Below are 26,438 nucleotides of genomic sequence, written 5' to 3' on the forward strand. Positions count from 1 at the left end.
ACAACCCTGTGATTCATTTTATTGTAGGCATTCACAGTAAATATAGAAAACACCATAGAATTAATGAAATTATCCAACAGCATGGACAAACAATCAATGTGCCAAAGACACCAAACTCAGATATAAAGTTAATTAATTAATTAATAGTTAGATAGATAGATAGATAGATAAGAAAGCACGCAATAAATATCAAGAACATGAGATAAAAGGTCCATGAAAGTAAGACTGTAGTTCAGTGATGGGGTGAGTGAAATTGAGTGATATTATCCCCTCTGGTTAAAGAGCTTGTTGGTTAAGGAGTAGAAGCTGTTCCATGACCTGGTGGTGTGAATCCTGAGGCTCCTGTACCTTCTTCCTGATGGCAGCAGCAAGAAGGGAGAGTGGCCTGGATGGTGGAGCTTTTGATGATGAATGCTGCTTTCCTGCAACAGTACTCCATGTAGATGTGCTCAATGATGGTGAAAGCTTTACCCATGGTGGACTGTGCTGTATCCACAACATTTTGTAGGCTTTTCCATTCAAGGGCATTGGTGTTTCTATACCAAGTGGTGATGCAATCAGTCAATGTACTCTCCACCACACACCTATAAAAGTTTGTCAAAATTTTAGATGACATGTCAAATCTTCGCACACCTCTAAGAAAGTAGAAACACCGCCAGGCTTTCTTCATAGTGACCCTTATGTGCTGGCCCCAGGACAGATCCTCTGAAATGATAACACTGAGGAATTTAAAGTTGGTGGCAGGTGAGCTGGAATAACCCTGTCTTATTTATGACCATCAATCTCTATATTCTTGTTCTCACTCACCTCATTTGCTCTTGCTTTTTTTAAACTCATGACATTTTTTGTCTACCACACTTAACACATCATTGCTTCAAAATGTCAAAAATATATTTTAACAGAGGCAGCCATTTCATGCTTTCTTTTTAAAATCTGAGGCAGAAAATTTACGACACCTACCAATTAAACTTCTGACCCATAATATTTAACGTTCAATTGACCTCACAATATATTTAATCAGAAATACAACATTAAAAGGAGGGACAGGCTAACTGAGTGCCGAAGTACAATGGTGCATGTTTCATTGTATGGCACAATTATCCTGTTGCAAAACAGTGAATCAGCTGACCAAGGAAGAGTCACCAGATCCAGCAGTTTTTCCTTCATTATCCACTACTAATTCATAACATGTGAACAAAATAACTTGATTTATTTCTTGGGTAAGTGATGTCTTTCCTATTGGGTTTAGGCTATGTGGTGGGATGATTTGAAAATAAATCTTCCACCTTACAAAATAGTATGCTGGAGCTAAATATTTCCATTCTTGAAAGGTAAACTAAAAAGAGTCTACACCGGAGAAGGGTCCCCTCTGCTGGCCACAAAGAGGACAATTGCAATGTTGTTCCTTATGGTCACTGATCTGCATTTAATTTGGTGGACATAGCCGATGAACAATATTAGGTTGGTTGTTGTGAGAATTAGAAAAACAAGAATTATTATGAAGGGGCATAATTTTAAGGTGATTGGAGGAAAGTATAGGAGAATGTCAGAGCTAGCTTTTTTTACCCCACAGAGAATGGTAGATGCGTGAAACACCTTGCCAGGAGTGGTGTATAGGCAGATGCATTAAGGGTGTGTAAGAAACTCTTAGATAGACTCATGCATGCTATGTAGGAGGGAAGGAATAGACTGATTATAGAGTCAGTTAAAGGGCTGGTGCAACATTGTGGGCCAAAGGGTCTACACTGTGCTGTAATGTTCTATGTTCTAATGCAATAGTTCTGTACCTATCATGATAGGTAATCATGAAGAGAACTGTGCACTGACTTGGCATGCCTGCTACCTAGAATGTTTTCATTTTCGTCAGCTTCATTTACCTTACTAATAGAATTTTTAAGTCTTCTCCAGTGAGTGTTGCCAGTTTCTTTATCTACAAACACGAGAAAATCTGCAGATGCTGAAATCCAAGCAACACACAAAATGCTGGAGGAACTCAACCAGTCAGGCAGCATCCAGGGAAAAGAGTAAACAGTCAACATTTCATGCTTTATCCTTAAAGTTGTCCTTTCCAAAGGGGAAAAAATCTTTTTATTATATTTGGATATAAATAATTCTGATGACATTTATTCAAAACATTCTTGAGTATATAGTTTGATCCCTTTGAGGAAAAACAAACTTTAGGTGCATTAGAGATGCCATTATAAAAACTAGTTTATCTTTAATGTTTATTCAGAATAGATTATTCAGTGCCCAGTGTTCAGCAGAATTGAGAACAAATTCAGTTTGAACACTGTGTACTTTAGGACTGTTGTGTAGTTTTTATACTTGGACCTTGCAAATGATTCCTAATACTAGAGGAGCAACCCAGTTACCTTGATTCCCAGAAAAACGGTGGACTATAGATTCTTAGTTATTAAGTTAAAGTTTCTATCTTGATTTTACTAACTTGATAATAATCTATTTACTTTTAATTGTGGGTACGTGATAATGTCAGCACACAGAAGCTTGCCAAAATAGAAACTGAAGAATTTCAGACCCAAATGTGATTAGCAAACTCTTTTGAATATCCACTGTAAAAGAAATCACAAATAGACCAAACTGTCAAACAAAAATTGTGTTACTGATACCAGCTCAGGGAATTGGACACTGGTTGGATGGCTGTAGTCTATGGTGGCATGCACAATGTTAATGGGAAAAACTGATGCTGTAATTACCAGGCAAGCAGAATGTTGTTAGATTTGGTTATTATCTGGCTCTTTGTCAATTGGCATCATAGGCTTCAGTATTATCCAGTTTCTAAAGTACGCAAAGGTAAGCTACCTTGATTTAGTGAAGAAGCTAGAAATAGAGTTGTTTTGTAGAATTATCAGCAAATAGTTTCAGTCCAGCACTATAAAAGATACAAAATTCATTAACTTCAGTGATGCCACTCTGCTTTAAAAACAGATTGGATTCCACAACATTGGTGTCAAATGTGACTTTAATCCTCTGAAGGGGTTTCCTCAACTCTAGAGCATAGAACCTTACAGCACAGTACAGGCCCTTCAGTCCACTATGTTGTACCAACCTTTTAGCCTACTCCATAATCAACCTAACTACTTCTCTCCCACTTAACCCTGCATTTTTCTTTCATGTATGTGCCTATCTAATGTCCCTAATGTAATTGCCCCTACCGCCATCCATTGCTGTGTGTTCCATGTACCGACCACTCTGTGTTTACCTAGTTGATGTATTTGGTGGCACTCTCAAATAATGGCAGTCAAGTAGATTTGCAAAGCTGCCTTGATATAGCTAGTCTGAAAATCAATCATTTAGAATGTGTACAATTTGATCAGTCAGTAACAACAAAAATGGGCCCAAAGCCTTGAATGTTAGAGCCACAAATATTGGTAGAAATGACTCATGAAATCCAGGATCAGCTTTTTCAGAACTAAACTCTTATAAACACTGAAAATGGGTAGTTTGACATGGGAATTTGTCAATTCTTTAAGATAAATTGATGTATGCATATTAATTGGATAATAAATGCTGTTTTATGGTTTATCTAATAAACACCCTTCATGAATTCCCCATTCTGTTCTAATTAAGATTAACTGTTGCTAAAACTAATTTTGAAGGCACACGAAATGCAAGTGCATTAATTTGATGACTTTACATGCTCACCATTTAAAGTAAATTGGAAGCATTTAAACTAATTATTTCATGGATTTTACTAAAATGGTGTGCAAAATTATTTGTTAAAACACAATTGAATCTGATTTAAAATCAAGGTGTTATTTAATCAAGAACCACTGTAGGATATTAAATGCAGGGTAATGAACTAAAAAGACTTGTCCTATTAGGGTATGGGCCGAAGACTTTCTGGTGGATGCCTGGCTTTACATATTCAAAGACGGAATGAAGAGGTAATGAAGGTGTGGATGAATGGTGTAGATAGAGCCAAGGTATCTGAAGGATGTGTAAAAGGGGTAGTAATAACTTCATTATTATTACAGTATTTAACCTGCTATTTTTATTTGGAATTTTGTTTATAGATTTCTTGATCAATTTGATATGACCTTGACAGCAGAAGACAAGACAATCTAGATGCTTAAAGTTTGAACAGCCAATGGCAGCTGTGACAAAGGCAGCAATGACTAACACTGGTGAAACCCTCAGCAAAAAGATAACTCCAGATTTTAAGAGTGGAAGTAAAACAGAAAACCTAGAGCACATTACAGGCCCTTTGGCCCACAATGCTGTACCAAACATGTACTTACTTTAAAAATTATCTAGGGTACCCATAGCCCTCTATTTTTTCTAAGCTCCATGTACCTATCCAGCAGTCTGTTAAAAGACCCTATCATTTCCACCTCCATCACCGGCAGCCCATTCCATGCACCCACCACTTTCTGCATTAAAAAAACCTAACCCTGACATCTCCTCTGTACTTACTTCTAAGCACTTAAAACGGTGTCCTCTCATGTTAGCCATTTTAGCCTTAGCAAAAAGCCTCTGACTATCCACATGATCGATGTCTCTCATCATCTTGTACATCTCTAGCAGGTGTTACGAAATCCTGTAACTGGATCACTTACCAGCAAAGATAGAAAGGTCCGTTGAAGTCTGATGGTACTATTTTTAAAAGTATTTATTGATAAAGGGCACAAAATTAAGATTAATGCAAACATACAGAGAATATACGTCGTCAATACTAAATCTAAAGCGTGGGTATAATAATAACCAATAAGAAATAGCTCTATCTTTATCTAGGGAATAATGTATTGTCTGATGGAAATATAAAAATCACTCAGTTCATGCAGGCTGCAGCCTTTTGGTTGTCGCTGTGTTGCACTTTGTTGGAGAGAGAGAGAGAGAAGTAGGAATAGACTGGGAACAGTTACTGCTGCGGGTTTTCCAACCTTTACGATTTCGATCCGTCAGGAGTCCCGTTGGTGTGATCGTTCACTTGTGGCCTCTCCTTTAGCTAAAGCCGTTCTTCCATGGTGAGGCTGCCAATCCCAGGCGAGGGAAAGGACGCACGCAAGCCCCCCACCGGCTGTCGCTATTAAACGCTGTCACGGGATTTCTAGCGTTTCTCCTGGTGCGTCTGAAGGGGTTGTTCCCCAGACCCTCTTTTATCCTTACTCCCAGGGTCTCAGATGTCAATCAGGTTGGGATGATGCAATCCCTCAACCAGCCTACTCTGGTCATCCCCTGAGGGGCTTCAATGAACAGTATAGTACTCAATACACAACTTAGTCTTCCGGAGACAATGGCCATGTCCCGTAGCTTTACATCGCCAGGGAAATGAGGCATTTTGCACGTCTCTCTCTCATTTCCTGTGCCCCTGGACCCAACCCAACAGTGATCTTGCAATTCTCACAAAGGAGGAGGCTACGGACGTAGCACAGGTCACCTCTCATCCTCTGTTGCTTCAAGGAGAGAAGGCCTGTTCATTAAACCTATTCTCATAAGGCATGCTCCCCTATCCAGGTATCATCCTTGTAGATTTCCTCTGCACCCTTTCTATAGTTTCCACATCCTTCCTGAAGTGAGGTGACCAGAACTGAGCACAGTACTCCAAGTGGGGCCTGATCACGGTCCTATATAGCTGTAACATTACCTCTCGGCTCTTTAATTCAATCCCACAATTGATGAAGACCAATGCACCGTATGCCTTCTTAACCACACAGTCAACCTGCGCAGCAGCTTTGCGTGTCCTATGGACTCGGACCCCAAGATCCCTCTGATCCTCCTCACTGCCAAGAGTCTTTTCATTAATACTATATTCTGCCATCATATTTGACTTACCAAAATGGATCACCTCACTATTATCTGGGCTGAACTCCATCTGCCACTTCTCAGCCCAGTTTTGCATCCTATTGATGTCCTGCTGTAACCTCTGACAGCCCTCCACACTATCTACAACACCCCCAACCTTTGTGTCATCAGCAAATTTACTAACCCATTAGTCCACTTCCTCATCCAGGTCATTTATACAAATCACGAAGAGAAGGGGTCTCAGAACAGATCCCTGAGACACACCACTGATCACCAACCTCAATGCAGAATATGACCCATTTACAACTACCCTTAGTCTTCTGTGAACAAGCTAATTCTGGATCCACAAAGCAAGGTCCCCTTGGATCCTATGCCTCCTTACTTTCTCAATAAGCCTTGCATGGGGTACCTTATCAAATGCCTTGCTGAAATTGATATACACTACATCTACTGCTCTTCCTTCATCAATATGTTTAATCACATCCTCAAAAATTTCAATCAGGCTCATCAGGCACGACCTGCCTTTGACAAAGCCATGCTGACAATTCCTAATCATATTATTCCTCTCCAAACGTTCATAAATCTTACCTCTCAAGATCTTCTCCATCAACTTACCAACCACTTAAGTAAGACTCACTGGTCTATAATTTCCCAGGCTACCTGTATGTCATCCATACAATCGCCAAGGTCCTTTTCTGTAGTGAATACTGAAGCAAAATATTCATTATGTGCCTCTGCTATCTCCAGTTCCATACACACTTTTCCACTGTCACACTTGACTCATCCTATTATCTCATGTATTATTCTTTTGCTCTTCACATACTTGTACAATGCCTTGGGGTTTTCCTTAATCCTGCTCACCAAGGCCTTCTTATGGCCCCTTCTGTCTCACCTAATTACATTCTTAAGCTCCTTCCTGCTAGCTTTATAATTTTCTAGATCTCTATCATTACCTAGTTTTTTGAAGCTTTTCTTCTTGACTAGATTTTAAAAAGCCTTTGTACACCATGGTTCCTGTATCCTACCATCCTTTCCCTGGCTCACTGGAATGTACCTATGCAGAATGCCATGCAAATATCCCCTGAACATTTGCCACATTTCTGCCATACATTTCCCTGGTAACATCTGTTCCTGATTTATACTTCCAAGCTCCTGCCTGATAGCCTCATATTTTCCCTTACTCCAATTAAATGCTTTCCTAACTTGTCTGTTCCTATCCCTCTCCAATGCTATGGTAAAGGAGATAGAATTGTGATCACTATCTCCAAAATGCTCTCGCAATGAGAGACCTGACACTTGACCAGGTTTATTTTGCAATACCAGATCAAGTACAGCCTCTCCTGTTGTAGGCTTATCTACATATTGTGTCAGGAAACCTTCCTGAACACACCTAACAAACTCTACCCTATCTAAACCCCGTGTTCTAGGGAGATGCATAATCAGTATTGGGGAAATTAAAATCTCCCATCACGACAACCCTGTTATTATTGCACCATTCCAGAATCTGTCTCCCTACCTGCTCCTTGATGTCTTAACTGGGTGGTCTATAAAAAGCACCCAGTAAATTTATTGACCCCTTTCCTGTTTCTAACTTCCACCCACAGAGACTCAGTAGACAATCCCTCCATGACTTGCTCCTTTTCTGCACCCATGACACTATCTCTGATCAAGAATGCCACATCCCAACCTCTTCTGCCTTGCTCCCTGTCCTTTCTGAAACATATAAAGCCTGGCACTCTTAAGTAGCCATTCCTGCCCCTGCAGCATCCAAGTCTCTGTAATGGCCACATCATTGCTCCAAGTACCTATCCATGCTCTAAGCTCATCCGCTTTGTTCATGATACTCTGTGCGTTAAAATAGAGACATCTCAAATCATCGGTCTGAGCGCATCCCTTTTCTATCACCTGCTTATCCCCCCTCTCACACTGTCTACAAGCTTTCTCAATTTGTGAGCCATCCACTCCTTCCCTCCATCTTTTCAGTTTGGTTTCCACCCTCCCCCCCCCCCAGCAATTCCATTTTAAACTCCCAATAGCCTGAGCAAACCTCCCTACCAGGATATTGGTCCTCCTCAGATTCAAGTGCAACCCGTCCTTTTTGTACAGGTCACACCTGCCCCAAAGAGATCCCAATGATCCAGAAATCTGAATCCCTGTGCCCTGCTCCAATCCCTCAGCCATGCATTTTTCCTCCACCCCACTCTATTCCTACACTCACTGTTGCATGGCACAGACAGTAATCCCGAAATTACTGCCTTTGAAGTCCTGCTTCTCAGCTTCCTTCCTAACTCCCTGTAGTCTGTTTTCAGGACCTCCTCCCTTTTCCTACATGGTCAGAAACATCCCGGACCCTGGCACCTGAGAGGCAAACTTCCATCCGTGTTTCCTTCCTGCATCCACAGAATCACCTACCTGACCCCCTAACTATAGAGTCCCCTATCACTGCTGCCGTCCTCTTCCTTTCCTTATCCTTCTGAGCCACAGGGCCAGATTCTGTGCCAGAGGCACGGCCACTGTTGCTTCCCCCAGTTCGGCCCCCTCCCCCAACTGTACTCAAACAGGAGTTCTTATTGTTAAAGGAGACAGCCACACGGGTACTCTCTAGTATCTGACTCTTGCCCTTCCCTTTCCTGACTCTTACCCACTTATCTGTCTCCCGAGGCCCCGGTGTGATTTCTTGCTTATAGCTCCTATCTATCACCTCCTTACTTTCCTGACCCAGACAAAGGCCAGCAAGCTGCATCTCCAGTTCCCTGACGTGGTCCCTAAGGAGCTGCAGCTCAGCGGAGGATATGAAGTGCCTCCACTGAGATTGGATGCCTAAATGGATATAGATTTTTTTTATTCTCACCAAAAAAATTGTTTCCTTTGACTCAGAGTTACCCTCATAAGGTATCAGGCCCCGATTTTGTACCCAGCAGGTACTGAAAACTTGTGCCAGCCAACTGACGGAAGTATCCAAAAACATTTTCAACCCCTCAGTGCTGCAGTCAGAGGTTTGATCTGCTTCAAAAGAGTATCAATCATACCGGTGCCCAAGCACAGCAGGGTGAGCTGCCTCAACAAATATCACCCAGTAGCAGTCACTCAAAGTCACTAGTATAATGAAGTGCTTTGAGAGGTTGGTAATGGCCAGAATTAACTCCTGCCTGAGCAAGAACCTAGACCCGCAGCAGTTTGCCTACCCCCGCAAGTCTACAGAGGATGCAATCTTACCGGCTCTCCACTCTGCCTTGCACCACCTTGGACAATAGTAATACCTACATCAGGCTGCTGTTTATTGATTATAGCTTGGCGTACAACACCACATTCCTCTCAGTACTAATCAACAAGCTTCAAACTCTGGGCCTTTGTACCTCCATTTTTGGTTTCCTCATCAGGGGACCACAGTTCAGTATGAATCTTTAATAACATCTCCTCATTGGCAATCAACACAGACGCCCCTTAACGATGTGAGCTTAGCCCACGGCTCAACTCTCTTACACTTGTGACCGTGCGGCTAGGTACAGCTCAAATGCCATCTGTAAATTCACACATGACACCACTGTTGTTGGCAGAATTTCTGATAGTAATAAGGAAGCTTACAGGAATGAAATATATCATCTAATCGATTGGTAATGTAGCAACAACCTTGCACTCGACATCAGCAAGACCAGGAAATTGATTGTGGACATCAGGAAGGAGAAGTCAAGGGAATACACACCAGTCTTCATTGAGAGGTCAGCAGTGGAAAGGGTGAGCAGTTTCAAGTTCCTGGGTGTCAGCATCTCGGAGGATCTATCCTGGGCCCAACATACTGATGCAAGTCATGTTGCAGGCATGTCAGTGGTTATACTTCATTAGGTGTTAGAGGAGATGTCAACATTGATTGTAGCAAATTTCTACAGATGTACTGTGGAGGCCATTCTGATTGGTTGCATCACAACTTAACAAGAAGGGACTAATGCACAAGATGGAGCCTTCAGTGACTTGTAAACTAAGCCAGCTCCCCTCCCACCAGCGAGGACATCTTCCAAAGGTGGTGCCTCAAGGTGGCGCATTAAACCATTACGAACCCTCACCATTTGGAACCTGCCCTCTTCTCATTACTACCATCACAGAGGTGGTACTTCAGGGGCCTGAAGACCTGCACTCAATGTTTTAGGAACAGCTTCTCACCTTCTACTATCTGACTTCTGAATGATCTATGAACACCACACTCCCTTCATCACATGTATTTTTGTTGTAACTTTGTTATGCCTGTACTGTACGGCTGCCACAAAAAAACAAATTTCACAACATATCTCAGTGATAATAAACCTGATTCAGATTATGCTAAATTATTCCGATCTACAATGTGCCTGAGTGAGACTCATTAACTGTACTGTATATGGTTGGTTATGTGATACTGCTTTCTTGAGTGTGTCTGAGATGATCTTTGCATGCATGAATGTATCCATGTGCAGATATGATTATGCAGTGTGTATATGTGGACAGATGGCTGTGTTAGATTATGTATAAAGGTATGTGTCTGTATGAGACTGTGGTTGCACTCTGGCTTTGTGGCTTTGGCAGACTGAATGTGCTTCCTTAAGTTTATGTGTAAGTCTTTGCATAAATGTCTGATGCAACTAGCTGTGTGAAACTCCATCTTTGTGTATACATTTATGGGTAGGAGGTTTTTACATCAGTCTTGCTGACACAGCAGTTCATGGAACGTTCCACTCATTATAAATAAATACAGATTAAACAGGATTGATTGAAACTTTTAAATTCTGCATCCTGCCAGCAGGATCTGTGAAATTGATGACTTTACATTTGTCTCATGTAATGTGATTCCTCTTAAACTCCCAAGTGAAGTAAAAATGCTGCCATCTGTTCTCATTAGCAGCTTGTTTAAGATGAGTTTGCTCTGAATACCAACCATATTTAAAAGTTTTATATAACAAAAGCAGTATTCCATTGCTGAATTGTCTGGTCACAATTATTTGCAATGGTTTTATTCAATAATCTCAGTATCGCCCTCTAGTCACCACTTTGAGCGAGTTTAGCAATAAATTATAACTACTTTAATAATATGGCATTCTATAAGAGGTAGTAAAAATTTAGTATTTCTGCTTTTAAAGAGGAAGAAAACTAAATCTATACTTATTTTTAAATTACTTACTTAAACTTAAGAATTCTGTGCCTAACCCTATCTGAAATAATTAATCTAACAGAACATCTAATAATGTTAAAGCACTAAATGAAAACCGCATGAAGAAACTTAGAGTACTAATTGAAGCAACACACACAAAATGCTGGAGGAACTCAGTAGGCCAGGCAGCATCTATGGAAAAGAGTACAGTCAACGTTTCGGGCTGAAACCCTTCAGCAGGACTGGAGATTAATTGGAGCTGCTACATTATACAAACCCAAGTGGCTTGCTGATGTTAGTCAAGATGGGAATTAAGTTATATCTCTCTCCTTCCACCCATCTGCCCTGTTCAGATTCTACCCAAGGAATATTACTTATCAGTTAGCATCATTGGCTGCCACACCCAACACAGTATCATCCAGAAGGTTGAACCCCTTGGGTATCATCTCGTCCTCTGTATTATTTATAAATGTAAACAGAAGCACAAATACTGACCTTCTTTCTAGGCAGTACCTCAGGGTTGAGGCTGACTTGACTCAAATCCAGTCTATCACATCAGATGATCTTCATGTCCGTTGTTGATATTTTTGTACATTTTTTAAGTCTTTAAAAATATACAGTAAAATTTCAATTTCTGGATGATTGTATTTGAGATTATATTATTAGCATTGAGTGGGGTCACTACCCAAATCAGTGCTTTCAGAAGACAGTAATGCACTTTGTAGCCCTTTCATTTTCATATTCCATCTGAGTAGCCTCCAACCTGACTGCGTGAATATCGATTTCTCTAACTTCTGGTAATTTCCTCCCCCTCCCCACTTCTCTCTTTTTTCACTAATCCATTCAGACTCCCCTTACCCCTTCTCCTCACTGGCCCATCACCTCCCTCTAGTTCCCCTCCTTCCATTTCTTCCACGATCTATAATCATCTATTACATTTCTTTTTTCAGCCCTTTATCTCTTCCACCTATCACCTTCAAGTTTCTCACTTAATTCATCCATCTCCCTCACCCGGTTTCAATTATTATCTACCAGCTTGTACTCCTTTCCCTATTCCATCTTCATATTTTGGCCTCTGCCCCTTCCTTTCCAGTCCCTATGAAAGATCTTGGCTTGAAATGTGAACTGTTTATTCCTTTCCATAGATGCTGCCTGGTCTGCCGAGTCCCTCCAGCATTTACAGAACCTGTTGTATTTGGTATAATAGCACTCACTTTGCATACTTCCAGCTACTGCTCCCCCTCCTTCCACAGAAGCTTTCCTGGACAATTCACATCTAACGCCTGGGAAACCGCATTTCATTCAGAGTCTTCGCTATATTTTAAGATGTATAAATTCCTATTCTCATCTTTCATGCCATCCCTGTGATTACAACTAAATTATGAACCTGGTACTGATGGTCTAGGATTGCTTGCATATCCCATATTTAGTTCCGTAGAGACTGCTATTTTTTTCACTTTCTATCTTTCTCTAAGGTAGGTATGAACAAATGATAGTTTGTGAAGTATTTTAAAGTAATTTATCTCCCTTGATGCTTTCATCTAGGGGAAATACTGCAAACACCATTACTGGGAAAGTGAATCAGCTGGAGACAATTCTCATTCAACTTCAGGATGACCTTCGGAAGGTACCAACTCTTAACTATTTGTTCCTTCCATCCACTTCACCTTTTAAATTATTTATGAGTTGTAATAAAAATAAAGCTTCTTGCCTTTAGAAACCCACTCTTCCTTTACAACCTCCCTCCATAATTTTATCCCTCCATCCCATGCCAGATCCTCTCCTGTCTCCATCATTCATTTCATTCTATTTTCTACCATTCTTCTTGCCCTCTTATGATCTTTCTCCAAAGATCCACACACCACTGGGCCTTAGCTGAGTATCTTACCTTTCACACCCATCTTTCCCTACATTCTCCCAGTCTTATTCCTTTCTCCAGACATGTACCATTGCTACACAACTACACGATTGATATGAAGCCCTCATGTAATAGGCATAGGATATATGAGACATTGTACCTTCCCCATCATTCAACAGTGGGTGATGAGACCTTTGGTCTCAACATCACCTGATTATCATACCTTTGGTTACCCTGCAAGGAAAACATCTAGCTCTCTGAGTTATCAAAGACTAAATACCTACAGCTCTCTGAGACAAAAAAAAATCCAGATTCATATGACACAGAAAAGACATTCCTCCTCAGTTCATCTGTAAGTGACCAACTCTTTATCTTGAAACTATGTCACCTTGCTTTTAAGACCATAAGACATAGGAGCAAACTTAGGCCATTTGGCCCATTGAGTCTGCTCTGTTATTCCATCATGGCTGATTTATTATTCTTCTCAATCCCATTTTCCTGCCTTCTCCTCATAACCTTTGATGTCCTTACTAATCAAGAAACTTTCAACTTCCACTTCAAATATATCCAATAACTTGGCCTCCATGGTTGTCTGTGGCAATGAACTCCCCACATTCACCACTGTCTGGCTAAAGAAAATATTCCTCATCTCTGTTCTCTTTACAGCTTTCTGAGATTAAAATAATTCCTGATTCACATGCCTCAAAAAAGAAATTGCTCCTCAGTTCAGCTATGAGACAGCACCTACTTATCCTGAAACTATGCCCCCTTGTTTATGCAGCATCTCCCCTTTCGAGCCCATGTTTCATTCATTCACCTTTCACTCTTCCAAATAAGGCTCAATGCTTTTTCAATTTTTGAATTTTCAATTCAACTCAATGCTTTCTCATAAGATAACCTCCTCAGCTCACAAATCAAACTAATATACCTTTGCTACTTCACCCCCCATGCTTCCTTTAATGAGGCCAGAATTGTTCACAAAACTCATCTCACCTCACCAAAGCTACAGTTGTAAAATACCTCTACAAAATCTCATCTGGAGTGTTGCACATAATATTTGATGGAATAACATTTCCCAGAACTACAAAAATATTGCACAATTATAGGATGTCACTTTGCTATGTGAATGCTTTGATTTTTTGTTCTGAAGGAAATGTAAAAATCTGTTCACATTCCTGTTAATTAACCAAGCTGGGTGACCAACTTAATTAAGTGAAGCCTCATCATTTCAATTAGAAAGGTGTAGTCATGAATCACAGCACTTGATGAAACTACAAACTGCAAAAAAAGCACACTGTGCAAGATCTCATTTTCCAAGTCTCACAGCATGCAGTGGGATGTAACTTGTGCTTATCCTGTAATAATTGTCTGGTCAGGAAAAGGAAGACAAAGCGATGCTTCAGGCTGAGGTTCACCACCTGCGACATGACAACCTACGCCTTCAAGAGGAGTCCCAAACCGCAGCTGCACAGTTACGAAAATTTACAGAATGGTTCTTCAACACCATCGACAAGAAGTCCTGATGTACTAACAATGCGAACCATGGTCAAAAAGCCCTAGCCGAAAGATTCATTAACTCCTAGAATGTTATACTAATCTGTTCAGAAATAAGTATAGGTGTTGTAGGTATTATTTGTCTGGTTCTGTTCACTCAAATACACCACTGACAAAACTCCAGTTAAACTTAGCGGTTGAACTAGCTAAGGGCTTCACAGCCTCATGTATTGTAAAATAGAAACTTGAGACGGTAACTTCAATGTAAAAGGTGCTCTATTTTTTGTAATTAGTTTCTTTCCATTGTTGCAGTGTTATAGCAATAAGACTTTAGTGATACCCCGCAGGGCTTTGTTTGGAATTTAGCACTAGTCTGATCAAGCAGGTTTAGCTATATTTACTATAGGGGAATGTTCATTTGCTGGAATAAACATTGGTGCCTGAAACAAGCAGTGTTCTGATGTTTAAAACTACCCTTGCCTTTTGAATGGCTCACTTAAATCTACAACTTCACTGATTTTTGTACAGTTCACTTAAAGGCTGTAGGATCAATGGTACACCATTCTGTAAGGAGTGAGTGTACACAGTGAGTCGGCAAGCCACTTGTACAATGCCAAATTTGTTTATCTTTGTACAGAAGCTCTAAAATGAAAAGTGTCTTGTATTTAACAATTATTTAAAATTATTTAACTTTAAATTGTTAACTTTAAGTTTGGTTTATCTGCACTATGGAAAAAAACATTTTGCTGTAAATGGTGTTGTCTGTAGCTTGTGAGTACAAAGACAGTCATGGTTTGTAGTAAATCAAACACTTGGATGCTGCTAGTATATAATATTACATGGTTTGTACGCTTTGAGAAATGTGTTCTTTTTAAACGACTTCATTTGAAATGTGACATACAGTTGCTTTTTTAATAAATGTAGGACAAAGTTGCTCTTTTTTTTTATCTTTTAGTTCTTTTTGCATTTTAAGCAATAAGCTTACCTACTTAAGCCCATCACCCCTACTGGGGCATAGGCTGCCAACAATTCCTTCTTCTTCCAAGGATACGGTCATTGGAGCTACTGTGGTATTTCTGTGTCACTGGATGGGGTTGCTAGCCCCATGCCCAGCCTTCCCCCTTTTGCAGCCGGCCTTGGAACTGCCCATGGCAGAGTAATTTTGAGCAATGTGCTATGACATTAAATTTAGTCTCAGTTTTTTCTAAGTTACTTAATCCTCCAGATACAGTGCTCTACATGGATGCACATAGAACATGAGGTTCCAATGAATTTCATTAATTCAGGTGCAATTAGAACATTGTATCCAGTGTGCGTGATGCACTCTAGAATGGATCCTTTACAATGGATATAACCAAAGTTCTTCAGTCCTGTAACCATTCTTATGATTGGATACAATGGAATTGTTCTTAGAGCAGAGTTTGGGAGTTGATTTGATGGTGTTCAAAATAAGAACACAAGACTTAGAGGCAGAAATAGGCCATTTTGGCCCTTCATGTCTGCTCTGCCATTTCATCATGGCTGATTTATTATCCCTTTCAACACCATTCTCTTGCCTTCTCCCCACAACCTTTGATGTTTTTACTAATCAAGAACCTATCAACCTACTTCAAATATACCCAATAATAGCCTCCTTTGGCAATGAATTCCACAGATTCACCACCCTCTGGCTAAGGAAATTCCTCATCTTTGCTCTGAAGCATAGGTCCCAACTTGGGGCCCACAGACCCCTTGCTTCATGGCATTAAAAATTTGGGAACCCCTGTTCTAAAGGGACATACTTTAGAATGTCTAATCATGATTTTTCTTGGCAAAATAAATAAAGGGAACATTTCCATTGGTGGAATAAATGAGATTACTAGAAGGGGAATAGCAAAATAGGCAAAGGCATTACAAAGACTGAGTTTTTCCAATTCAGCAAATATAATCTGAGTTTCACTGCCTGAAGGATAGTGAGAGCAACTTCAATGATGGGATTCACAAAGGAATTGAGCATTGGACAGTGAACAGGATTAACTAGATTTTCACTGTAAAATAAAATTGCCTTTGAGGGCTACATCTATGTAGTATCACTCACCAGATGGTCAGAAGTGAGATTCATTCACAACCCTTGCAACTCATCTTTCTTCCCAGACTCACTGATTCTTCTGAAATGTCTTCCATATTTAAAGATTTTGCCGTAGTCACTTCTTGCTGCACCTGTTTTATGAAGAGAGGAAAGAACTTAACATTTCAGGTCAATGATCAGAATTCTTGCTGATGAAAGATCGTCAAACTGAAATATTAACTGTGCTTTCCCTTCACAGATGCTGCCTGAGCTGCTAAGTAAGCACAATGTTCTCTTTTTTATTTAAAGCCTATGGAAAGGCCTGTGGTTCACTGGGATTTAGGACTGACTAAATGGCAAAAAGGATGAGGCAGTGGAAATAAGAAAGAAGGGTTTAGATGAGGTGCAGACAGCTACAGGCAAACATTAATAACATCTTGTTCATCAAATTTTCCAACTTGCAAATTATAAACAGATTGAGGTGCAATACATTTGTTCCTTGGAGTAGCTTATATCAACAGTATTACAGGGTACCATCTATCATTTCCCTCTACCTCAAGACCTCTGATTGGTTGTCTATCATACCAATGATGACAGTTAGATTTGTGCCGCTCTTCTGTGATGATGTGAACTGCACTGAAAAAAAACCTGTGTGGGAGAGTTTTTAAAGTGAAAAAACAGATGCACTGGAGCAGTTTCTCTCTCATCTTTGGAAGTTCAGGCCCAGTGGTACAAGTAGTAGTCACAACAGGGGTCTTCCTTGGTGGCAGTGGATGACCATGACTACTTCTGTGCATTGTCATGCCCTTTGACAATAGACAATAGGTGCAGGAGTAGGCCATTCAGCCCTTCTAGCCAGCACCGCCATTCACTGTGATCATGGTTGATCATACACAATCAGTACCCCTTTCCTGCCCTCTCCCCATATCCCTTGACCTCGCTATCTATAAGAGCTCTATCTAACTCTCTCTTGAAAGCATCCAGAGACTTGGCCTCCACTGCCTTCTGGGGCAGAGCATTCCACATATCCACCACTCTCTGGGTGAAAAAGTTTTTCCGCATCTCTGTTCCAAATGGCCTACCCCTTAGTCTTAAACTGTGGCCTCTAGTTCTGGACTCGCCCATCAGCGGGAACATACTTCCTGCCTCCAGCGTGTCCAATCCATTAATAATCTTATATGTTTCAATCAGATCCCCTCTCATCCTTCTAAATTCCAGTGTATACAAGCCCAGTCGCTCCAATCTTTCAACATATGACAGTCCCGCCATTCCAGGAATTAACCTTGTGAACCTACGCTGCACTCCCTCAATAGCAAGAATGTCCTTCCTCAAATTTGGAGATCAAAACTGCACACAATACCAGGTGGGGGGGTCTCAGCAGGGCCCTGTACAGCTGCAGAAGAACCTCTTTACTCCTATACTCAATTCCTCTTGTTATAAAGGCCAGCATGCCATTAGCTTTCTTCACTGCCTGCTGTACCTGCATGCTTGCTTTCATTGACTGATGTACAAGAACACCTAGATCTCGTTGTACTTCCCCTTTTCCTAACTTGACTCTATTTAGATAGTAATCTGCCTTCCTGTTCTTGCCGCCAAAGTGGATAACCTCACATTTATCCACATTAAACTGCATCTGCCATACATTCACCCCTCACCTAGCCTATCCAAGTCACCCTGCATTCTCATAACATCCTCCTGACATTTCACACTGCCACCCAGCTTTGTGTCATCAGCAAATTTGCTAATGTTACTTTTAATCCCTTCATCTAAATCATTAATGTACATTGTAAACAGCTGCGGTCCCATCACCGAACCTTGCGGTACCCCACTGGTCACAGCCTGCCATTCAGAAAGGGACCCATTAATCACTACTTTTTGTTTCCTGTCAGCCAGTCAATTTTCAATCCAGGTCAGTACTCTGCCCCCAATACCATGTGCCCTAATTTTGCCCACTAATCTCCCATGTGGGACTTTATCAAAGGCTTTCTGAAAGTCCAGGTACACTACATCCACTGGCTCTCCCATGTCCATTTCCATAGTTACATCCTCAAAACACTCCAGAAGATTAGTCAAGCATGATTTCCCCTTCATAAATCCATGCTGACTTGGACTGATCCTACTACTGCTATCCAAATGTGTCGTAATTTCCTCCTTTATAATTGACTCCAGCATCTTTCCCACTACTGACGTCAAGCTAACCGGTCTATAATTCCCTGTTTTCTTTCTCCCTCCTTTCTTGAAAAGTGGGATAACATTAACCACCCTCCAATTCACAGGAACTGTTCCTGAATCTATAGAAAATTGGAAAATGAGTACCAATGCGTCCACGATTTCTAGAGCCACCTCTTTAAGTACCCTGGGATGCAGACCATCGGGTCCTGGGGACTTATCAGCCTTCAGACTCAACAGTTTATCCGTTTCTTGCCTAATATAAATTTCCTTCAGATCCTTTGGCCACTATTACATCTGGGAGATCATTTGTGTCTTCCCTAGTGAAGACAGATCTAAAGTACCTGTTCAACTCATCTGCCATTTCCTTGTTCCCCATAATAAATTCACCCGTTTCTGTCTTCAATGGCTCAATTTTGGTCTTAACTATTTTTTTGCTATTCACATACCTAAAGAAGCTTTTACTACCCTTCTTTATATTCTTGGCTCGTTTACCTTCGTACCTCATTTTTTCTCGGCGTATTGCCTTTTGCTCTCCATGAAGCCTTGTAGAATCACCTTCCTGGGCATAGGATCTCACTGTTGATGTCATCCACACAGTCCACTGGCGCTGACTTCACATGCTAAGACAGCAGGGCACAAGGCCTGCTGGCTACCTTAACCTGGTTTAGTTCACTTGGTTGAAGCAGTGTGCTAGTGTGTGACCACTTTCACATGCAAACAGCTACAGTACTGTACACAAGTTTTAGGCACATATATATAGCTAGGGAGTCTAAGACTTTTGTATTGTAGTATTGCAAAAAAAAACAAATTTCATGACATATGTAAGTGATGATAACATTGATTCTGATATAGTTCTCTAATGTGGACTGACAATCAAGAGGGCAGGGAAAGGGGAATCATGGTTGGGAAGGAGGGAGCAAGAAGCACCAGGGAGACATGGTGTAATGTCAATAAACCAATTATTTGTCATCAAGTTACCTTGCCTGGTGTCTCAGAGCTGAGTGTGTCTGCCCCTGGCATTCCTTCTCTGCTACATGTCCCACACCTCTCCTGTGGTTCCCCACACTCACCAAGCCCAACATTCTTTGCTTCCACCAGATTTACAGGCAGGGTATTAGATTATACAGGTTTTTTGCTGCTTGATCGAAGTTACATTGACTTGGCCAATGATGTCACCATGTCGAGTGGAAATGTAATCTCGTCAATCCAAAGCTGGAGCATTTCCTAATTTAACACAAGTACAGTCTGGAGAATGGTAAAAATTAGCTTCACTTGTCACATGTAGGTACATTGAAACACAGCTTAACACATCATTTGCTTCAATGGCCAACACAGACCAAGGATGTGCTGGGGGTAGCCCATATGTGTCACCACATTTCTGGCACCAATATAGCATACCCACAATTTACTAACCCAAATCTGTACGTCTTTGGAATGTGGGAGGAAACCGGAGCATCCTGAGGAAGCCCACACATTCACGGGGAGGATGTACAAACTCCTTGCAGGCAGCAGTAGAATTGAACCCAGGTCAATTAAAAATTTCAAGGTTTGACGTTTAGTAAAATATATAAGGAAGCCATTATGCTTCTCAGCATATGCTGATCAATAAGGTTAAAGCAGGTCAATACTCATTCATATTTGTACCTTACACAGCCAGTCCTGTGAATATACATTCAATGCCAATTTTATCGGGTACACCTGTACAACTGCTCGATAATCTAAATATCCAATCAGCCAATCATGTGGCAGAAACTCGATGCAGGAGAAAAGCACGTGGACTGCAAGACCCTACAGAGGATAGTAAAAACCACCAAGAGGATCGCCAGAGTCTTCCAGTTGTGACACCAGCGGCATTGCAGATAAGAGGCTGAAAGCATAGTTGAAAATCCTTACCACCCATCTCACAATCTCTTTGACCCACTACCATCAGGATGGAGGTACAGAATGATCAGGACTAGGACTGCCAGTCTGGGTAGCAACTTCTTCCCTCAGGCAGTGAGACTAATGAATACCCTGCCACCACTGAGGTCTCATCTCTAGGTCAGCAAGCTGCTTACCATTTACCTATGCTGTACAATACATGTATTAGGAATTATATTTTTAACTTAATATTTTTGTTTATGTGCTGTGTGATGCAAGTTTTCTGGGTGCACAGTGATCCAAAGGAATGGTGTATTGTTTAGTTGTATATATGTACAGTCAGATGACAATAAACTTGACCCTTTTTCAGTTGTTTGTTGTTTTTCAGTTGTTTCAGAGATTCAGTTGTTGTTCAGACCAAACACCAGATTGGGGAAGAAATGTGATCAAAGTGACTTTGACTTTGATTGTTGGTGCCAGATGGGGTGGTTTGAACATCTCAGAAACTGATGATCTCCTGGGAATTTCATGACAACAGTCTGTTAGAGTTTACAGATTATGCTGCAAAAAAACAAAATAAAACATCCAGTGAGTTGCAGTTCTGTGGGCAAAAACATGCTGCTCATTTATTTTATTTGGAGACACAGCACAGTAACAGGCCCTTCTGGCCCAATGAGTCCATGTGACCAATTAACCGACTAACCCACATCTTTGGAACATGGAAGGAAACCGGAGCACCCAGAGGAAACCTATGCAGACATGGCAAGAACATACAACTCCTTACAGGTATTGGCAGAAATTGAACCAAGTAAATGGCGCTGTAAAGTGTTGTGCTAATCACTACGCTATTGTGCTGCGTCCATGATAAATGAATTAATGAGAGAGGTTAGAGGAGAATGGCCAGACTGGTTTAAGCTTACAGAATGTCAACGGTAACTCAAATAACCGTATGTTATAACAGTAGTGGCAGAAGAGCATCTCTGAATGCACAATGCATTGAACCCTGAAGTGGATGGCCTCCAGCAGCAGAAGACCTCACTGGGTTCCACTTCTGTGCCTAATGAAGTGGCCACTGAGTTTATATCTGAGAACCTTACAGTTTAATTTACCTTTCCCATGTGCCAAACCAATAGACAGGTCAAGCCAAAGAAATAAACCAATCATTTAATTGCTGGTTTGCTTCAGGCTTTAATGGAGGTCTTGCTCTATATGCCCCAGATACAGATCATTAAATTGAAATTGCGAAGATTGGATTTTCAATGTCAATGGAACATTTTGGTACCTAAAAGCAATTATAAAAATTCCTGAGAAGGCAGAATTGCATCCCAATGCATTCCAGTAGCATACAATCACTGCCACACGCCGCCTGCAACCCTCCCTCCAATAGAAAAGCTTGCCTGAAGCAAGATTGGAAACAACTCTCACAGCTGTTGTGCTTGAGTCCTATAATTACCAAGTACCTGCAGTTCAGCTTCACCAGTGGAAAGGAACTGATCAAAGTTACAAGGACTGTCAATTCAATGAAAGATCATTTAATGTATCAAAACAAAATTAACAAAATGTGTAGACGTAAAACAAGAAATTTTGCAGATGCTGGAAATCAATAGTAGTGTACACACAAAATGCTGGAGGAACTCAACACCTATGGAAATGAATAAAGAGTCAATATTTTGGGCTGAGACCCTTTTGGAGGTGCAGAATGAAAGTAGGAGCCAAAAGTCACCATGGAATTATACAGAACTTAGAAAATAAAGATGGCTAGAAATCAACCATGCGTTGTTTAAATGATTAGTTGGAAGAATAGTGTCGTGAGGTGCAATTTTGTATTGGGACACTACACTAGTGGCCACTATATTATGTACAGGAATGACATGCTTCAAGGTTTGACCTGCTGTGTACTCAGAGATGCTCTTCTGCACACCATCATTGTAATGCCTGGTTATTTGGGTTAGTTTCCTTCCCATCAGCTCAATCCTGTTTGGCCATTCTCCTCTGACCTCTCTCATTAACAGGGTGTTTTCATACTCAGAACTGCCACTCATGGGATCTTTAAAGTTTATTTGCACCATTCTCTGTAAACTCTAGACACTGCTGTGCTTGAAAAACCCAGATCAGCCAGCAGTTTTTGAGATACTTAAACCACCCTGTCTGGCACCAACTATCATTCCACATCAACATCACTTAGGTCACTTTTATTCCCCATTCTGATGTTTGATTTGAACAACAACTGAACCGCTTGACCATGTCTACATATTTCTAAACATTGAATTGCTGCCACATGATTGGCTGGTGAGATATTTGCATTAATGAGGAGGTGTACATGTGCACCTGATAAAATGGCCACCATCTTGGTGTATTTACAGTTCTGTGCAAAAGGATGGGTGGTTAATACCAGCTAAATGTTATTGATCGATTTACTCAAGAAAGAGCTTCAAAATATTGATTTATTGTTAGGTCTCCTTCATGATCCTTGGCAGGTGACAAATTAATTCCAGTATTTTCCTCATTCTAAATGTTAGAGGTAAGTTATAAGGCTCTGAAAACTGGAGAGCCAAGCATTACTTCACCACATTGGTGTGATAGGTTCTCCATGGAGAATTGCTGCCATGTATTTTTTTTAAAAAAAACAGTTCTTCCATTGATATTTCTGTTATATGACAATGAGTCCATCTTTATTGTATTAATGCACTCCCTGCCCGCAGCAGATCTGAAACCTAATCCAAAGATCATTGGGTTTTAAATGTTACAAATATTGATTCAGACCTCTAGCTGCCCCATGGCTTAATGAAAGGACGCTGAATTTATTTCCATTAGTGGGAGAAATGTGATCCATATCCTGATTGTAATAACTTGCTTATCCTTGGTATCTTTTACCCTCTCAGGATGTACTAAAGTGCTTTACAGACAAAAGGTTCTCCTCAGTGCCAGAAATGTACCAGAGTATTTCATCCACCAGTTTTTTCAGCCTGGTCTAATTAAGGCTTTTCTGTTTTCTTCTTTTGTAAATTTGGTGTTAAATAGCACAAATGAATTGCAAGACATTTTGGATACAAAGGAATCATAATTAAATTTAACCAGTAATCATTACATGGTCAAACTGGGATGAATCTATTTCTACTTTGTTGTCCTCTTTAGTTGGGTTTATGTCACATAATCTCCAGTGTTAGTTGACCGAAATACAATGATTCAGGTGATTGGCCAATTATGACAGTTTTAATACCCACAGTTCATTGCTCCCCAGAAATCAAAAGATTTCATTATCTACCCATGATGCTACTTTCAAGGAATTATAGATCTGTATTCCCAGATCCCTCTGTTCTATCGCACTCCTCTGTTCCCTGCCATTCACCATGTGAGAACTACCCTAGTTGGTCCTCCCAAAGTGCAACACCGTATATTTGTCTGCATTAAATTCCATCTGCCATTTTTCAGCCCATTTCACCAGATGAAGCACATACAGGAGTAAGTCTATGATCTATACAATCTGCTCCATCATTCATCAAGACCAATGCTGATCTTATTTCCCTAAAAACCCTTAATTTCCAGGATTTCCTTAATTTCTATTTTGGTTTTTCATGAACACAGCAGACCAAAAGCCATCCCAACAGAGAATGTGAGCCCCGTCCCCACCTCCCACCCCACTAACTGTTCCTTCAGCATATCATCCTTCACCATTTCCACTAGCAGCACTAAGATCAGCTCACATCTTCCCCATTCCATTTCCTTCTGTTTCCACTGTCTCTGTTAGAACATGATGCCATGTCAATCATGGACTACTCTAAGGTCAACATAATCCTTCCCTCCATTTTTCTATCATCCATGTGCCAATCTAAGAGTTTCTTAAATGTCATCCCAATGTATCTGCTTCTACCACCACCCTTGTCAGCGTGTTCCGTGTACCCACCAATCTCTGTAAAAAAAACTACCTCTGTTACCCCTAGTCCACTCTCCCTCCGCACCATCCCCTCCCTGGCCCTTGACACTGTCCAATACAACCAAAGGAGGTGAAACACTTGTTTCTACTCCTCCTCCCTGATCTCCAATAAGGGAGCTAAATAGCTGTTCCAGATAGAGGCAGACTCACAGCACCTGGTCCAACTTAGTCTACTGCATTCAATGTTTGATGCATTGGTGCATCAGTGGGCCCTAGTGTAGACCAGGCAAACATTTCATGGAGCATCTTATGCTCTGTCTGCAATGCTTGCACAGCAGTTCAAATTGCCACCCTCTTCCCTCATCAGTTTTCTCTACTGACACATAAACTTGATAAGTAACACCTTGTATTCCACTTGGGTAACAATAAAATTTTACAAATATTGAACTTTACAATTTCAATTAACTCACCTCATGTAACTTGCCCATTCTCACTGGCCTAGCTCGGCTCTCACCCCCTTTGTCACCATTTTCATCTCACCTTTATCTAGTGTTACTTCCTCCACCTAGTTCCATCTGTGAAAGAATGTCAGAGAGAGAGAAAAATGGGAGGGAGAGCATAAGAGGGAGCATGAGTGAGTGAGAGTCCCAGAGTGACTGAGGATGAGAGTAATGACAGGATGAGAGAGAGGAGGGGGAGGAAAGTGGGGAGAGGACTGAAAGGGAAGTGGGAGAAAGAGGCAGGAAAGGGGAGGGTGAGAACTGGGGGAGAGAAAGATGGAGGGAGAGAGGATTGCTGCCCTCTGTAAGCAAAGAGCTACCACCTCTGGTCCCTAACAGTGGTCCACATTGTGAGTTTCACATCTCACCCAACACCAGGTCCATAGGTACTTTGCCACACTGGCTGAGGGGTGATTTATTGCTGTGGCAGTTTCAACATAAGTTGGAGATTTGCACCCAGTTCCAAGCACAGCAGCGCATGGCAACGAGATGCCTGGCTCTGGACACAGCACCACATAGCAAAGTGGTGGGGGGGGGGTGTGGTCACAGGATACTGTTAAAGCATTTTGGGGGATGTAGCTATGAATGTTCAGGGTGGAGGACTAAGAACACTGTAACAGGAGAGTGCTAAGTGGGGCATTAATATGGCTACCCTACCATAGATTTACTTCATATCACCAGTCATTGATTGCAATCAAGGCAGAAACTCAAAATGATTTGTTTGCTTCTACTCTAGTGTTTCTTCTGCTGCCTGTACCAGCAATCGCAGATGTAGTTTCTTCCTGCATTTCTAAATTTGCAGCAGACAATATATCAAGAGGAATGACAAAGGGGAACTATTTATTAGTTATAATTGAATTTATCTTCTCCCAGGAGTACTTTGAGAAATCACATGCATTCCAGTGTTCCTAAACTGGGAGATATTGTGCTGTGCTTCATTTATCCATTAGATCACTCTTGTCAGTGGGGGGCAAAAGTCTGCAATGTGTGGGAGACTACCTCTCATAAAACTAGTGTTTTCCCAACAAGTCTGAGAGTAAAAACTCTGCCAAAAGCTTATTGGCAAACATTAAACTCAATTGCGTTAAACATATAACATAGAACTCTACAGCACATTACAGGCCCTTCGGCCCACAATGTTGTGCCGACCATGTAATCTACTCTAGAGACTGCCTAGAATTTCCCTGGTGCATTGCCCTCTATTTTTCTAAGCTCCATGTACCTATCTAACAGGCTCTTAAAAGACCCTATTGTATCAGCTTCCACCACCACCACTGGCAATGCATTTCACGCATCCACCACTCTCTGTGTGAAAAACTTACCCCTGACATCCCCTCGATACCTATTTTCAAGTACCTTAATAACATGCTCCATCATGTTAGCCATTTCAGCCCTGGGAAAAAGCCTCTGGCTATCCACACAATCAATGCCCCTCATTATTTTATACATCTCTATCAGGTCACCTCTCAACCTCGGTTGCTCCAGTGACCTCTGACAGCCCTCCAGACTATCCATAACATCCCCAACCTTGTGTCATCAGCAAACTTACTAACCCACCCTTCTACTTCTTCATCCAGGTCACTTATAAAAATCACAAAGAAGAGGGGTCCCAGAATCGATCCCTGAGGAACACCACTGGTCACCAACCTCCATGCAGAACATAAACCATCTACAACCACCCTTTACCTTCTGTGGGCAAGCAAATTCTGGATCCATAAAGCAAGGTCTCCTTGGATCCCATGCCTCCTTACTTT

At 41.1% G+C, this 26,438-nt stretch overlaps 1 protein-coding gene and 1 long non-coding RNA gene across 6 annotated transcripts in view; one reads left to right on the forward strand and one right to left on the reverse strand.

Moving 5' to 3' along the window:
• Nucleotides 1–15,165, forward strand: part of LOC132400777 (signal-induced proliferation-associated 1-like protein 2) — a 503,978-nt gene extending 488,813 nt beyond the window's left edge. For all 4 annotated transcript variants that reach the window (XM_059982129.1, XM_059982126.1, XM_059982128.1 and 1 more), the window contains 2 exons: nucleotides 12,425–12,506; nucleotides 14,114–15,165. In XM_059982129.1, coding sequence (XP_059838112.1) covers nucleotides 12,425–12,506; nucleotides 14,114–14,260 — 229 coding nt within the window. In that variant the 3' untranslated portion in view covers nucleotides 14,261–15,165. The remainder of the gene's footprint in view (nucleotides 1–12,424; nucleotides 12,507–14,113) is intronic.
• Nucleotides 1–26,438, reverse strand: part of LOC132400779 (uncharacterized) — a 52,476-nt gene that overhangs the window by 3,062 nt on the left and 22,976 nt on the right. Inside the window, exons 3-4 of one of the 2 annotated variants that reach the window (XR_009514363.1) lie at nucleotides 16,309–16,430; nucleotides 11,375–11,483 (exon numbers count right to left, since the gene is read on the reverse strand). This is a non-coding gene — a long non-coding RNA (uncharacterized LOC132400779). Of the gene's footprint in view, nucleotides 1–3,965; nucleotides 11,484–16,308; nucleotides 16,431–26,438 lie in introns of those variants that run through there. The other variant, XR_009514362.1, reaches the window with a different exon arrangement.

Source organism: Hypanus sabinus, chromosome 10 (genome assembly GCF_030144855.1).
Source record: "Hypanus sabinus isolate sHypSab1 chromosome 10, sHypSab1.hap1, whole genome shotgun sequence".
NCBI lineage: Eukaryota > Metazoa > Chordata > Chondrichthyes > Myliobatiformes > Dasyatidae > Hypanus > Hypanus sabinus.